Source organism: Pongo abelii, chromosome 3, assembly GCF_028885655.2.
Source record: "Pongo abelii isolate AG06213 chromosome 3, NHGRI_mPonAbe1-v2.0_pri, whole genome shotgun sequence".
NCBI lineage: Eukaryota > Metazoa > Chordata > Mammalia > Primates > Hominidae > Pongo > Pongo abelii.
The window spans coordinates 92,155,062-92,169,785 of NC_071988.2; the positions used below are offsets into that span (position 1 = coordinate 92,155,062).

General features: G+C 43.2%; 1 protein-coding gene across 2 annotated transcripts in view; it reads left to right on the forward strand.

Moving 5' to 3' along the window:
- The first annotated feature begins 1,094 nt into the window (after positions 1-1,094).
- The window catches only part of DCK (deoxycytidine kinase), a 37,938-nt gene continuing 24,308 nt past the window's right edge, over positions 1,095-14,724 (forward strand). The window contains exons 1-2 of one of the 2 annotated variants that reach the window (XM_002814838.4): positions 1,095-1,649; positions 5,800-5,915. In XM_002814838.4, the coding sequence (XP_002814884.1) occupies positions 1,559-1,649; positions 5,800-5,915 (207 nt within the window). In that variant the 5' untranslated portion in view covers positions 1,095-1,558. The remainder of the gene's footprint in view (positions 1,650-5,799; positions 5,916-14,724) is intronic. The other variant, XM_054554038.2, reaches the window with a different exon arrangement.

A 14,724-nucleotide genomic window follows, 5' to 3' on the forward strand; every position in this document is an offset into this window, starting at 1 on the left:
TGTCTGGGTTTTTGGCGTGTTGAACAAAGAATTGAACCAAACGTAGAAACAAAGCAACAAAAGAAGCAACGAAAGACAAAGCAACAAAAGAACGACGTAACAAAAACACAAATTTATTGAAGCGAAGCAAGTGCTTCAAGAGTCCCAATTGCAGTGTTCTTAAAGGTTACTAGGCTAAAAGAATTTGGTAAACCCCTAGGTGCCCTTTACAGTCGTCCAATTGGTTACACCCTATGAAGGATTGGCCTGCGACCAATCAGAGGCTGAAATGGAGATGGCCGAGGACAATCAGAAGCGATGTGGAAACTTCTGTCTTGTAATCACAGGAGTGAAGGTGTGGCCTGTATGCTGCGTAGTCTTGCCTAGAACTGGCTGCACCTGCTGTTCTTTTGCTTATGCCTTAACCCTTGGTTACCCTAATTCCCTATTCTCTTGCCTCATTAGGCCTTTACCCTGACTAAAAATGCACTCATCTAGCTGGGACAAATCCTACACTGCATTTGTCCCATCTAGATGAGTCTTCTAGCAGAGTACATGGCACATAAGTAGGCATTCAAAAATTCAACATACAGTACATTTCGTTACCTATGTGCCAGGTGTTGGGCAGGCTGAGTTAACAGCTGAACAGAAACCTACCTACCCAACGTGCTAACTTCTATACAGCATGGTCGTGCATCCAATCAAATGGAAAGCGGTATGGGAGATCTGGAAAGGCTTCCTGTGGGTGACATCTGACTACCTAAATTCCCATCCCAGTTTCACTTACTGACTGACACTTGGAACAAGCAGCCTCTCAGTGCCAGTTTTCCCACTGGTAGGTAAATGGGCTAACGACGGTATCTCTGGCACTAGACTTCGTCAATTAATGAAAAGCACATAGAAGAAAACAGCCTGGCTCTCTAAATGGGCAATGCGATTCCCAAGGACGGCACTTCGCCTGATGGTCTTCCTCTAGGCTGAGAAGCCAGGGTAAATCCATTTGATTTTCCTACCACACAGTGCCTTCTCCCCTGATGAGTTCAAAGCTTTAAGTCTATCCAGTTCTGTCCAGACGCGTCTGTTTATCTCCAACAGGCCCACTGGAAAGGCGGGATTTCCAAAGTCTGGCACGCCCTCTGCCCTCCAGCGCCCTCAGGCCTCTGGCGTCCACCCTTCCTCCCCACCCGACTCCGGAACCTCTTCCCGCGCCCCGCCCGGGCGCCTGGCTGCGGGGGGTAGAGGCCTTCCGCCACACGCGCGGCCCCGCCCTGGCCTCCACGTGACCTGGCGTGCGGAGCGCGCGCGCGGGAACCCGCGCTGGAGGCGGGCGAGGGCCGAGGGGCAGCTAGGAATCGCGGCTTGAGGAGGGCGGGGCCGCGCCACAGGCCCGCCAGTGTCCTCAGCTGCCTCCGCGCGCCAAAGTCAAACCCCGACACCCGCCGGCGGGCCGGTGAGCTCACTAGCTGACCCAGCAGGTCAGGATCTGGCTTGGCGGCGCCGCGAGCTCCAGTGCGCGCACCTGTGGCCGCCTCCCAGCCCTCTCTGCCGGACGCGCTCTGGGCCGCCGCAAGACTAAGGAATGGCCACCCCGCCCAAGAGAAGCTGCCCGTCTCTCTCAGCCAGCTCTGAGGGGACCCGCATCAAGAAAATCTCCATCGAGGGGAACATCGGTAAGGAGCCTCCGGAAATGTGGGACGCAAGCCTGGGGTGTCGCGGCAGTGGCTGAAGCTTCCCTTCGCCGCATCTCTCTGCAGCTCCTCGGTGAGGGCTTTCCCACCAGCCTGGCGGTGTGGACTCGGCCTCGGCTTCCTTTCCCACCCAGAGCATCCTTCCCTTACCTCCCGCGCCACGGGGTGACTGCGGTCCCCGGGGTCAGACTGGGCGCCAGGCCTGCGGTCTCTGTGAGGCGCGCTTTGAGCCTCTGCGCCCTCTTTGTTGGGAACTCGGAAAGGGAAGCGGGGGAAGGGTATCAGATTTCTTGAGGTGTAACTTACATTAAATTCACCCTTTTTAGGTGTACTCTTCTATGAGGTTTGACAAACATTATGCCTTTTACTATCACCATGATCGAGATACAGAACATTTTCATCACCTCAGAAAGTTCCTACCTGCTCCTTTGTAGTCAGCCCCCTCCACCCTTCCTATTCCCTGGCACCCACTGATTTGATTTCTGTCCCTGCAAGTGTTGCCTTTTCCAGAATGCCATATAAATGGAATCATAGGCTATACGCCTTTTGTGTGTGGCGTCTTTCATTTAGCATAATGCTTTTGAAATTCATTCATGTTACTTGTGTCTGTAGTTTGTTTCTTTTTATTGCTGAGTAGTATTCCATTGCATGGATGTACCATCGTTTATCCATTTTCTAGTTGTGGACCTCTGGGTTGTTTACAGTTTTTTAGCTATATTATTAACGAAGCATTGTTTTAGCTATATTATTAACTAAACTCGAAACATTCGAGTACGAGGAAAGAGGTCTTTGATGATCTTAATAGCATGGAGTTCCTCACCCCTTACTCCACATCCAAGTAAACATTGGATTATGATTCAAAGACCACTAATGTTTCTGTTAACTTAGATGGGGGGCAGACTAGGCCATGCCTGTCACTTTGCAAGATACACACCAACGTCCGATTCTTCTGTATTTCCAACCACAGGAAACCTACCCCTGAAACTTCCTGTTTTGATAGATTTTTAAAAAAATTTTTTTAGCTCCAGGTTGGGTGCTGGTCATTCATGCATACAGCAAACTTTTTAAAATTCTTACCACATTCAAAGCACTGTACCTTCTTGAAAAAGGCAAGGCAAGCAGATGCTTTAAGCATTCAGATGAATAGAAAAAATGCATTCTCAAAGAGGACTTCTTATTTCATTGCTCCAGAATTAAGGCACCAGTAGAAAAACCATATAATATACTTAGCAATGTAAGTCATTTGAGGGTGCATGTTTACTAGTATGGAATCCCTGACAGCTGCTTAATGAATAAAGAAGACCATATATAAAGACAGGAGAAAGTGGCTGAACAAAGCCATCTGAAAAGTAAATTTGAGGCGGGGCATGGCGGCTCATACTTGTAATCCCAGGACTTTGGGAGGCTTAGGCAAGAGGATTGCTTGAGTCCAGGGGTTCCAGACCAGTCTGGGCAATATAGTGAGAACTCATCTCCACAAAAAAATTAAAAAATTAGCTGCATGTGTTGGTGTGCCTCCAGCTACTCAGGAGGCTGAGGCAGGAGGATTGCTTGAGCCCGAAGATCAAGGCCACAGTGAGCCATGATCACACTACTGCACTCTAGCCTGGGTGACAGAGCAAGACTCTGTTAAAAACACAAAAACAAAACAGTAAAGTTGAATGAATAACCCCTCGGATCGATACCACAATACATTCATTCCCTTTCCCTGTCTCCAATCCAGTTAGGTAGTATCGTATTTAGAAATCTTGCCTCAAAGCATCTTTAATCTTCTCAACAGCTGAAATAATTTCCTAATATATCATCCCATCTCCAGTTTCTCTTAACTACTTCTGCAGTGGTCTTTTTGTATGCAAATGTCATGTGTTATCCCCTGCTTAAAATTCTTCACTTAAAATTCTTCACTTTACCTACACTGAAAGGAGTTGCAAACTGATAGCCTGCAATTGCACGATATTGGCCTGCACAGGTTGAAAAAAAATTTTAGTGGCCAGTGGCTCAAGCTTGTAATCCCAGTGCTTTGGGAGGCTGAGGCAGGAGGATTGCTTAAGGCCAGGAGTTTGAGACTAGCATGGCAACATAGTGAGAACTAGTCTCTAAGAAAAATAAAAATAAAAAAATTAGGCCAGGCACAGTGGATCACGCCTGTAGCTCCAACTACTCAGGCGGCTGATGCTGATGTGGGAGGGTCGCTTGAATGTGGGAGGCAGAAGTTGCAGTGAGCCGAGATGGCACCACTGCACCCCAGCGTGGGTGAGAGAGTCTCAAAAAAAAAAAAAAAAAAAAAAAGCCAGTTGTGTTAGCATGCACCTTTAGTCCTAGCTACTCAGGAGGCTGAGATGGAGATCTCTTGAGACCTATAGTTTGAGGCTGCCGTGAGCTGTGGTTGTGCCACTGCCCTACAGCCTGGGCTACAGAGTGAGACCCTTTGTCTAAAGAAAAAAAAAATTAAATTTGTTGCTAACTCGAAAACATTTTGAGATTTCCCATAAACGATTAGATTCTTGGCTTCTTTTGAAAAATCTGAAGATCTGTTAACACCGGGCCTGCGTTTCTGTATGACAACAATTGTTGTTTAGATGGAGCATGTTCCTTGCCATTTTTCGTCTCCCTGACACTGAGACTTTGTTAGTTACTGTTCATTATCGGTCTTGCACTTTTGTTCATGTCCCCTTCACCTTATTTGCCAGATCCAAATAAGCTATAAATGCACAAATTGTTATGCTGTGCGTAAACTATTTTGCAATTCCTCTATTTTTCCTAGAATTTGAACTTTACTTGGTCGTTTTAGTTTTGTATTTATATAACCCATCTTCTTATGTTCTGTGTTACTCAGATGTTCCCTTATGTTAGATTGATGGAGGACTTACCTGCTTCTCATCTTAGTAGTCTCTTCAGAATGACTTTCAGCATTATAATGCCTACTTGGCATTAGGAATTCTGTTAGTTTCCATGAGTTTTTAAAGTATTAACATCAGTGTCTTTGGTTCTTGTTCTCCTTTGCCTTCATAGAAAATTAATTTATTAATTAGCTTATTTTCTAGCTCCCACTTTCCCCCAGTAAGTTAAGGAACTAGATGTGTTAGTTTGATTGGGAACTCTAGCTGTTATTACTCTGCTTGAACTAAATGTAACTGTTATTACTCTTAGACTTTTTAAGTATGACCATATGCATTTTTCTGCTTGTAAGCAGTGTCAGAAGAAAGTTGAATGCTGTAGCCTTAAGTGCTTTCAGACTCTGGTGGATGCCTAATTTTTTGATTTGTTGGGTGCTATTTCTGAACATCATGTTCTCCTTTCCCTCTTCCATCTAGCTCAGTGAATGTGGGGTATTCTTTCTATATGCTTCCACTTCCACTTAACATTCTTCTAAATGCTGTACAGTCCCTAAGCTTACACTCTCCATACTAAATTTTGGTGGCCAGTGTTTTTCCCATGATTAAATCTCACTGTCATCCAGTTTATTGTTAAAAGTTTTTCTCCTCTCCTCTGGATACAGTTTACTTTGTGTTTTTCTTCTAAACTGTCTCCCTGTGTCACCTTCTTTACTGCCTCGCTCCTTTTTTTTCTCTGTGTGTGATTCTTTAAAGTTCTTCCAGGTTTTTCTTCTTTTTTATTGCCCTGTCTAATGTCCTAGATTTAAATATAGTTCTGCAAGTCAAAGGTAAGTTCTTTCTACTCCCCATGGATCTAATTTATAAAGAAGAGGAAGCTTTGCTTGTAAGTATATTGAAGTTATTTATATGTTCATCTGTGTGTGTGTGCACGCACACACAGGGAAAGAGAGAACATTGTGCTAACCAGAGATGTCTAATACAACCACATTTGGTGACTTCAGATATAAAGGGTGTGGTGGCCATTAGGAGTATTACTTCTAGGTCAAGACTGTCCCTACTATTAAATATAATATATTGTTAAACTAAACATAATAAAAAACAAATGTGCTTAATGAAATTGGGCAGGGAGCCTTTTAATTTTTTTTTAAAGAAATATGAAGAGAAAGTTCAGAAAGTTGAATGTTTTGGGTTTTTTGTATAGCTTGCTATTGTAAATCTTGCAAAAGCTAATGACTACTTGACATCTTTTTTTCCTGACAACTTTTCTTCCTCAATTTTATCTTTCCTCACAACAGCTGCAGGGAAGTCAACATTTGTGAATATCCTTAAACAATTGTGTGAAGATTGGGAAGTGGTTCCTGAACCTGTTGCCAAATGGTGCAATGTTCAAAGTACTCAAAATAAATTTGAGGTATGAAAACAAAATTTAAGTAGGTAAAAGCCTCTTGGTTTAGAGGAGCAGTAGTACTTAATCTCTTTTTCTTTTTCAATAAAACTTTCAAATCTCACTTTAGGTATATATCTTCATCTAGGTGGTGGTTACATGGATATATATACAGTTGGCTCTCCATATCAATGGGTTTCGGATTGATATGGATTCAACCAATCATGAATAGAAAATATTCAGAAAGAAATAATACCAAAAAAATACAAATAATACAGGATTACTGTTCATATAGCATTTACATTGTATTAAGTATTATAAGTAATCTAGAGATGATATATACTATTTGGAAGGATGTACATAGGGTATATGCAGATACTACACCATTTTACATAAAGGACTTGAGCATATGTGGATGTTGGTATCTGTGTGGAACCTGGAATCAATTCTTGAGGTTACTGAGAGGTGACTATATATATAAACATGCATTGAGGCCGGGGTTGGTGGCTCACGCTTGTAATCCCAGCACTTTGGGAGGCTGAGGCGAGTGGATCACTTGAGGCGAGGAGTTCAAGACCAGCCTGGTTAACATGGTGAAATGCTGTCTCTACTAAAAATACAAAACTTAGCTGAACGTGGTGGTGGGCACCTGAATTCCACCTACTTGTAAAGCCGAGGTAGGAGAATTTCTTGAACCCAGGCGGCGGAGGTTGCAGTGAGCTGAGATGGCGCCACTGTGCTCCAGCCTGGGTGACAGAATGAGACACTGTCTCAACAAAAAAAAAAAGGAAAGTAAAATTTATCAAGCTGTGCATTCAAGATTTATGCACTTTAAGTAAAGTATAAAAGTTTTCTTTTTCATAAAAATTTCTTTTTTTTTTTTTGTTATCCTTTAAGTTCTGGGATACATGTGCAGAACGTGCAGGTTTGTTACATAGATATACACGTGCCATGGTGGTTTGCTGCACCTGTCAACCCGTCATCTACATTAGGTATTTCTCCTAATGCTAACTCTCCCCTTGCTTCCCACCCCACCGACAGGCCCTGGTGTGTGATGTTCCCCTCCCTGTGCCCATGTGTTCTCATTGTTCAACTCCCACTTACAAGTTAGAACATGCGGTGTTTGGTTTCCTGTTCCCGTGTTAGCTTGCTGAGATTGATGGTTTCCAGCTTCTTCCATGTCCCTGCAAAGGTTATTAACTCATTCTTTTATTATGGCTGCATAGTATTCCTTGGTGTATATGTGCCACATTTTGTTTATCCAGTCTATCATTGATGGGCATTTGGGTTGGTTCCGAGTCTTTGCTATTGTGAATAGTGCTGCAGTAAACATACGTGTGCATGTGTCTTTATGGTAGAATAATTTATAATCCTTTGGGTATATACCCAGCAATGGGATTGCTGGGTCAAATGGTATTTCTGGTTCTAGATCCTTGAGGAATCGCCACACTGTCTTCCACAGTGATTAAACTAATTTACACTCCCACTAACAGTGTGAAAGCATTCCTATTTCTCCACATCCTCTCCAGCATCTGTTGTTTCCTGACTTTTTAATGATCACCATTCTAACTGGTGTGAGATGGTATCTCATTGTGGTTTTGGTTTGCATTTCTCTAATGACCAGTGATGATGAGCTTTTTTTCATATGTTTGTTGGCTGCATAAATGTTTTCTTTTGAAAAGTGTCAGTTCATATCATTGCCCACTTTCTGATGGGGTTGTTTGTTTTTTTTTTCTTGTAAATTTGTTTAAGTTCCTTGTAGATTCTGGATATTAGCCCTTTGTCTGATGGGTAGATTGCAAAAATTTTCTCCCATTTTGTAGGTTGCCTGTTTACTTGGATGATAGTTTCTTTTACTGTGCAGAAGCTCCTTAGTTTAATTAGATCCCATTTGTCAGTTTTGGCTTTTGTTAACACTGCTTTTGGTGTTTTAGTCATGAAGTCTTTGCCCATGCCTATGTCCTGAATGGTATGGCCTATGTTTTCAGAGTTTTTATGATTTTAGGTCTTATGTTTAAATCTTTAATCCATCTTGAGTTAATTTTTGTATAAGGTGTAAGGAAGGGGTCCAGTTTCAGTTTTCTGCATATGGCTAGCCAGTTTTCGCAGCACCATTTATTAAATAGGGAATCCTTTCCCCATTTCTTGTTTTTGTCAGGTTTGTCAAAGATCAGATGGTTGTAGATGTGTGGTATTATTTCTGAGGGCTCTGTTCTGTTCCATTGGTCTATATCTCTGTTTTGGTACAGCACCATGCTGTTTTGGTTACTGTAGCCTTGTAGTACAGTTTGAAGTCAGGTAGCGTGAGGCCTCAAGCCTTGTTCTTTTTGCTTAGGATTGTCTTGGCTATACGGGCTCTTTTTTGGTTCCATATGAAATTTAAGGTAGTTTTTTTCTAATTCTGTGAAGACAGTCAATGGTAGCTTGATGGGAATAGCATTAAATCTATAAATTGCTTTGGGCAGTATGGCCATTTTCACAACATTGATTTTTCCTATCTATGAGCATGGAATGTTTTACCATTTGTTTGTGTCCTCTCTTCTTTCCTTGAGCAGTGGTTTGTAGTTCTCCTTGAAGAGGTCCTTCACATCCGTTGTAAGTTGTATTCCTAGGTATTTTATTCTCTTTGTAGCAATTGTGAATGGGAGTTCACTCATGATTTGGTTCTCTGTTTGTCTATTAATGGTGTATAGGAATGCTTGTGATTTTTGCCCATTGATTTTGTATCCTGAGACTTTACTGAAGTTGCTTGTCACCATAAGGGGTTATGGGCTGAGACGATGGGGTTTTCTAAATATACAGTCGTCATCTGCAAACAGAGAGAATTTGACTTCCCCTCTTCCTATTTGAATCCCCTTTATTTCTTTCTCTTGCCTGATTGCCCTGGCCAGACCTTCCAATACTATGTTGAATAGGAGAGGTGAGAGAGGGCATCCTTATCTTGTGCCGATTTTCAAAGGGAATGGTATCGGCTGTGGGTTTGTCATAAATAGCTCTTATTTTGAGATACATTTCATCAATACCTAGTTTATTGAGAGTTTTTAGCATGAAGGGATGTTGAATTTTATCAAAGGCCTTTTCTGCATCTATTGAAATAATCATGCGGTTTTTGTCGTTGGTTCTGTTTATGTGATAGATTACGTTTTACTGATTTGCATATGTTGAACCAGCCCTGCATCCCAGGGATAAAGCCAACTTGATTGTGGTGGATAAGCTTTTTAATGTGTACTGGATTCGGTTTGCCAGTATTTTATTGAGGATTTTCACATTGATGTTCATGAGGGATATTGGCCTGACATTTTCTTTTTTTGTTGTGTCTCTGCCAGGTTTTTGTATTAGGATGATGCTGGCCTCAAAAAATGTGTTAGGGAGGAGTCCCTCTTTTTCTATTGTTTGGAAGTTTCAGAAGGAATAGTACCAGTTCCTCTTTGTACCTGTGGTAGAATTCGGCTGTGAATCCGTTTGGTCCTGGGCTTTCTTTTTGGTTGGTAGGATGTTACTGCCTCAATTTCAGAACTTTTTATTGGTCTATTCATTAAACCAGAGTTCTTCCTGGTTCAATCTTGGGAGGGCATATGTGTCCAGGAGTTTATCCATTTCTTCTAGATTTTCTAGTTAATTTGCGTGGAGGTGTTTATAGTGTTCTCTGATGGTAGTTTGTATTTCTGTGGGATCAGTGGTGATGCTTTATTGTGTCTATTTGATTCTTCCTGCTTTTCTTCTTTATTAGTCTGGCTAGTGGTCTATTTTGTTAATCTTTTCGAAAAACCAGCTTCTGGATTCATTGATTTTTTGAAGAGTTTTTCGTGTTTCTATCTCCTTCAGTTCTGCTCTGATCTTAGTTATTTCTTGTGTTCTGCCAGCTTTTTAATTTGTTTGCTCTTGCTTCTCTAGTTCTTTTAATTGTGATGTTAGGGTGTCGATTTTAGATCTTTCCTGCTTTCTCATGTGGGCACTTAGTGCTATAAATTTCCCTCTAAACACTACTTTAGCTGTGTCCCAGAGATTGCGGTACGTTATGTCTTTGTTCTCATTGGTTGCAAACTTATTTATTTCTTTCCTAATTTCGTTATTTACCCGGTAGTCATTCAGGAGTTGTTCAGTTTCCATGTAGTTGTGCAGTTTTGAGTGAGTTTCTTAATCCTGAGTTCTAATTTGATTGCACTGTGGTCTGACAGACTGTTATGATTTCCATTCTTTTGCATTTGCTGAGGAATATTTTACTTCCAATTATGTGGTCAATTTTAGAGTAAGTGCATTGTGGTACTGAGAATAATGTATATTCTGTTGATTTGGGGTGGAGAGTTCTGTAGATGTCTTTTAGGTCCGCTTGGTCCAGAGCTGAGTTCAAGTCCTGAATATCCTTGTTAATTTTCTGTCTTGTTGATCTAATATTGACGGTGGGGTGTTAAAGTCTCCCACTGTTATTATGTGGGAGTCTAAGTCTCTTTGTGGGTTTCTAAGAACTTGCATTTTGAATCTGGGTGCTCCTGTATTGGATGCGTATCTATTTAGGATAGTTAGCTCTTGTTGCATTGATCCCTTTACCATTATGTAATGCCCTTTGTCTTTTTTTCATGCTTATTGATTTAAAGTCTGTTGTATCTGAGACTAGGATTGCAACCCCTGCCTTTTTTTTGCTTTCCATTTGCTTGGTAAATCTTCCTCCATCCCTTTATTTTGAGCCTTTGTGTGTCCTTGCATGTGAGATGCGACTCCTGAATACCGCACACTGATGGGTCTTAACTCTATCTAATTTGCCAATCTGTGTCTTTCACCTGGGGCATTTAGCCCATTTACATTTAAGGTTAATATTGTTATGTGTGAATTTGATCCTGTTATGATGCTAGCTGGTTATTTTGCCTGTTAGTTGATGCAGTTTCTTCATAGTGTTGATGGTCTTTACATTTTGGTATGTTTTTGCAGTGGCTGGTACCGGTTTTTCCTTTCCATATTTAATGCTTCTTTCAGGAGCTCTTGTAAAGGATTTTATTTCTCCTTCACTTACGAAGCTTAGTTTGACTGGTTATGAAATTCTGGGTTGAAAATTCTTTTCTTTAAGAATGTTGAATGTTAGTCCCCCCTCTCTTCTGGCTTGTAGGGTTTCTGCTGAGAGATCCACTGTTAGTCTGATGGGCTTCCCTTTGTGGGTAACCCGACCTTTCTCTCTGGCTGCCCTTAACATTTTTTCCCTCATTTTAACCTTGGTGAATCTGACGATTGTGTGTCTTGGGGTTGCTCTTCTCAAGGGCATCTTTGTGATGTTTTCTGTATTTCCTGAATTTGAATGTTGGCCTGTCTTGCTAGGTTGGGGAAGTTCTCCTGGATAATAATCCTGAAGTGTGTTTTCCAACTTGATTCCATTCTCCCTGTCAGTTTCAGGTACACCAGTCAAACGTAGGTTTGGTCTTTTCACATACTCCCATATTTCTTGGGAGGCTTTGTTTGTTCCTTTTCATCTGTTTTCTCTAATCTTGTCTTCACGCTTTATTTTTATTAAGTTTTTCTTCAATCTCTGATATCCTTTCTTCCACTTAATCGATTCGGCTATTGATACTTGTGTATGCTTCACTAAGTTCTCATGCTGTGTTTTTCAGCTCCATCAGGTCATTTATGTTCTTCTGTAAACTGGTTATTCTAGTTAGCAGTTCCTGTAACCATTTATCAAGGTTCTTAGTTCCTTGCATTGGGTTAGAACATGCTCCTTTAGCTCAGTGGAGTTTGTTATTAACCCACCTTCTGAGGCCTACTTCTTTTTTTTTTTTATTAAGTATTTATTGATCATTCTTGGGTGTTTCTTGGAGAGGGGGATATGGCAGGGTCATAGGATAATAGTGGAGAGAAGGTCAGCAGATAAACACATGAACAAAGGTCTCTGGTTTTCCTAGGCAGTGTTTGTATCCCTGGGTACTTGAGATTAGGGAGTGGTGATGACTCTTAACGAGCATGCTGCCTTCAAGCATCTGTTTAACAAAGCACATCTTGCACCGCCCTTAATCCATTTAACCCTGAGTTGACACAGCACATGTTTCAGAGAGCATGGGGCTAGGGGCAAGGCCATAGATCAACAGCATCCCAAGGCAGAAGAATTTCTCCTAGTACAGAACAAAATGGAGTCTCCTATGCCTACTTCTTTCTGCACAGACACAGTAACAATCTGATCTCTCTTTCTTTTCCCCACATTTCCCCCTTTTCTTTTCAACAAAACCGCCATCTTCATCACGGCCCGTTCTCGATGGTCGCTGTCTCTTCGGAGCTATTGGGTACACCGCCCAGACAGGGCGGCCGGGCAGAGGCGCTCCTAACTTCCCAGATGATGGGCGGCCGGGCAGAGGCGCTCCTCACCTGCCAGATGATGGGCGGCCGGGCAGAGGCGCTCCTCTGAGACCTACTTCTGTCAATTCGTCACACTTATTTTCCATCCAGCTTTGTTCTCTTGCTGGCGAGGAGTTGTGGTCCTTTGGAGGAGAAAAGACATTCTGGTTTTTGGAATTTTTAGCTTTTTTGCACTGTCTTTTCTTCATCTTTGTGGATTTATCTACCTTTGGTCTTTGATGTTGGTGAACTTCAGATGGGGTTTTTGCATGGTCGTCTTTTTTGTTGATGTTGATGCTATTGCTTTTTGTTTGTTAGTTTCCTTCTAACAGTCAGGCCCCTCTGCTGCAAGTCTGCTGGAGTTTGCTGGAGGTCCACTCCAGATCCTGTTTGCCTGGGTATCACCAGCGGAGGCTGCAGAACAGCAAAGATTGCTGCCTGCTCCTTCCTCTGGAAGCTTTGTCCCAGAGGGGCACCTGCCAGAGGCTAGCCAGAGCTCTCTTATATGAAGTGTCTGCCGACCCCTGCTGGGAGGTGTGTCCTAGTCAGGAGGCATGGGGGTCATGGACCCACTTGAGGATGCTGTCTGTCCTTTAGCAGAGCTTGAGCGCTGCACTAGGAGTCCCACTGCTCTCTTCAGAGCCAGCAGGCAGGATTGTTTAAGTCTGCTGAGGCTGCACTCACAGCCACGCTTTCCTCCAGGTGCTCTGTCCCAGGGAGATGGGAATTTGATCTGTAAGTCCCTGACTGGGTCTGCTGCCTTTCTTTTAGAGATGCCCTGCCCAGAGAGGAGGAATCTAGAGAGGCAGTCTGGCTTCAGAGCTTTGCCAAGCTGTAGTGGGCTCTGCCCAGCTTGAACTTCCAGGTGGTTTTGTTTACACTGTGAGGGGAAAACTGCCTACTGAAGTCTCAGTAATGGCGGACACCCCTCCCCCCCACCAAGCTCCAGTGTCTCAGGTTGACTTCAGACTGCTGTGCTGGCAGTGAGAATTTCAAGCCAGTGGATCTTAGCTTGCTGGGCTCCGTGGGGGTGGGATCTGCTGAGCAAGACCACTTGGCTCCCTGGCTTCAGCCCCCTTTCTAGGGGAGTGAACGGTTCTGTCTCGCTGGCACTCTAGGCACCACTGGGGTATGAAAAAAAACTCCTGCAGCTAACTCCGTGTCTGCCCAAATGGCCGTCCAGTTTTGTGTTTGAAACCCAGGGCCCTTGTGGTGTAGGCACCCGAGGGAATCTCCTGGTCTGTGGGTTGTAAAGACTGGGAAAAAGCCTAGTATCTGGGCCCGATAGCACCATCCCTCAAGGCTTCCCTTGGCGAGGGGAGGGAGTTCCCCCACCCCTTGCACCTTCCAGGTGAGGCGATGCCCCGCCCTGCTTCTGCTTGGCCTCTTGGCCTCTGTGGGCTGCACCCACTGTATAACCAGTCCCAATGAGATGAATTGGGTACTTCAGTTGGAAATGCAGAAATCACCCGTCTTCTGCATTGGTCTCACTGGGAGCTGCAGACCAGAGCTGTTCCTATTTGGCCATCTTGCCTGGGAATCTAAAAGTTTTTAAAAAGTTAAATAATAAAAGTTTTAAAAAATCTAACAGCAAATTAAATTCCTTCAGTGTCTTTTCTAATTTTTTTTTTTTTTTTTTGGAGATGGAGTTTCGCTTTTGTTGCCCAGGCTGGAGTGCAATGGCTGGATCTCGGCTCACCACAACCTCCGCCTCCCAGGTTCAAGCGATTCTCCTGCCTCAGCCTCCCAAGTAGCTGGGATTACAAGCATGGGCCACCATGCCTGGCTAGTTTTTTTTAGTAGAGACGGAGTTTCTCCATGTTGGTCAGGCTGGGCTCAAACTCCCGACCTCAGGTGATCCGCCCGCCTCGGCCTCCCAAAATGTTTGGATTACAGGCCTGAGCCACTATGCCCGACCCTTCAGTGTCTTTTCACATTTTGTTTAAAAACAAGCAAATAAGGCCGGGTGCGGTGGCTCACGCCTGTAATCCCAGCCCTTTGGGAGGCCGAGGCAGGAGGATCGCCTGAGGTCAGGAGTTCAAGACCAGCCTGGCCAACATGGTGAAACCCCGTCTCTACTAAACATACAAAAATTAGCTGGGCGTGGTGGTGGGCGCCTGTAATCCCAGCTACTCAGGAGGCTGAGGCGGGAGAATTGCTTGAACCCGGGAGGTGGAGGTGGCAGTGAGCCGAGATCATGCCATTGCAGTCCATCTCAAAAAAAAAAAAAAAAAAACAAGAAAAAACAAAAACACCAAAAAAAAAAAAAAGCAAATAAGAAAAAGAAAAACTACTATTCAGTAACTGAGTTTTACCTTTCAAGCCTTTTGTCATTTACTCTCATTTCTTTTTACTTTCATTCTTGCCAGACTTTCACTCTGGGCACAAGTTTTAATTTTGCAGCATTTTTCCATTCTGCACTGCAAATGAGGAAGAAAGAGAATGACAGAGTTCAGTTTCATTTTTTTAATACCAAAATGTATGGTTGTATGTCTGAGAGAGACGTTGCTAAGATCTTCAT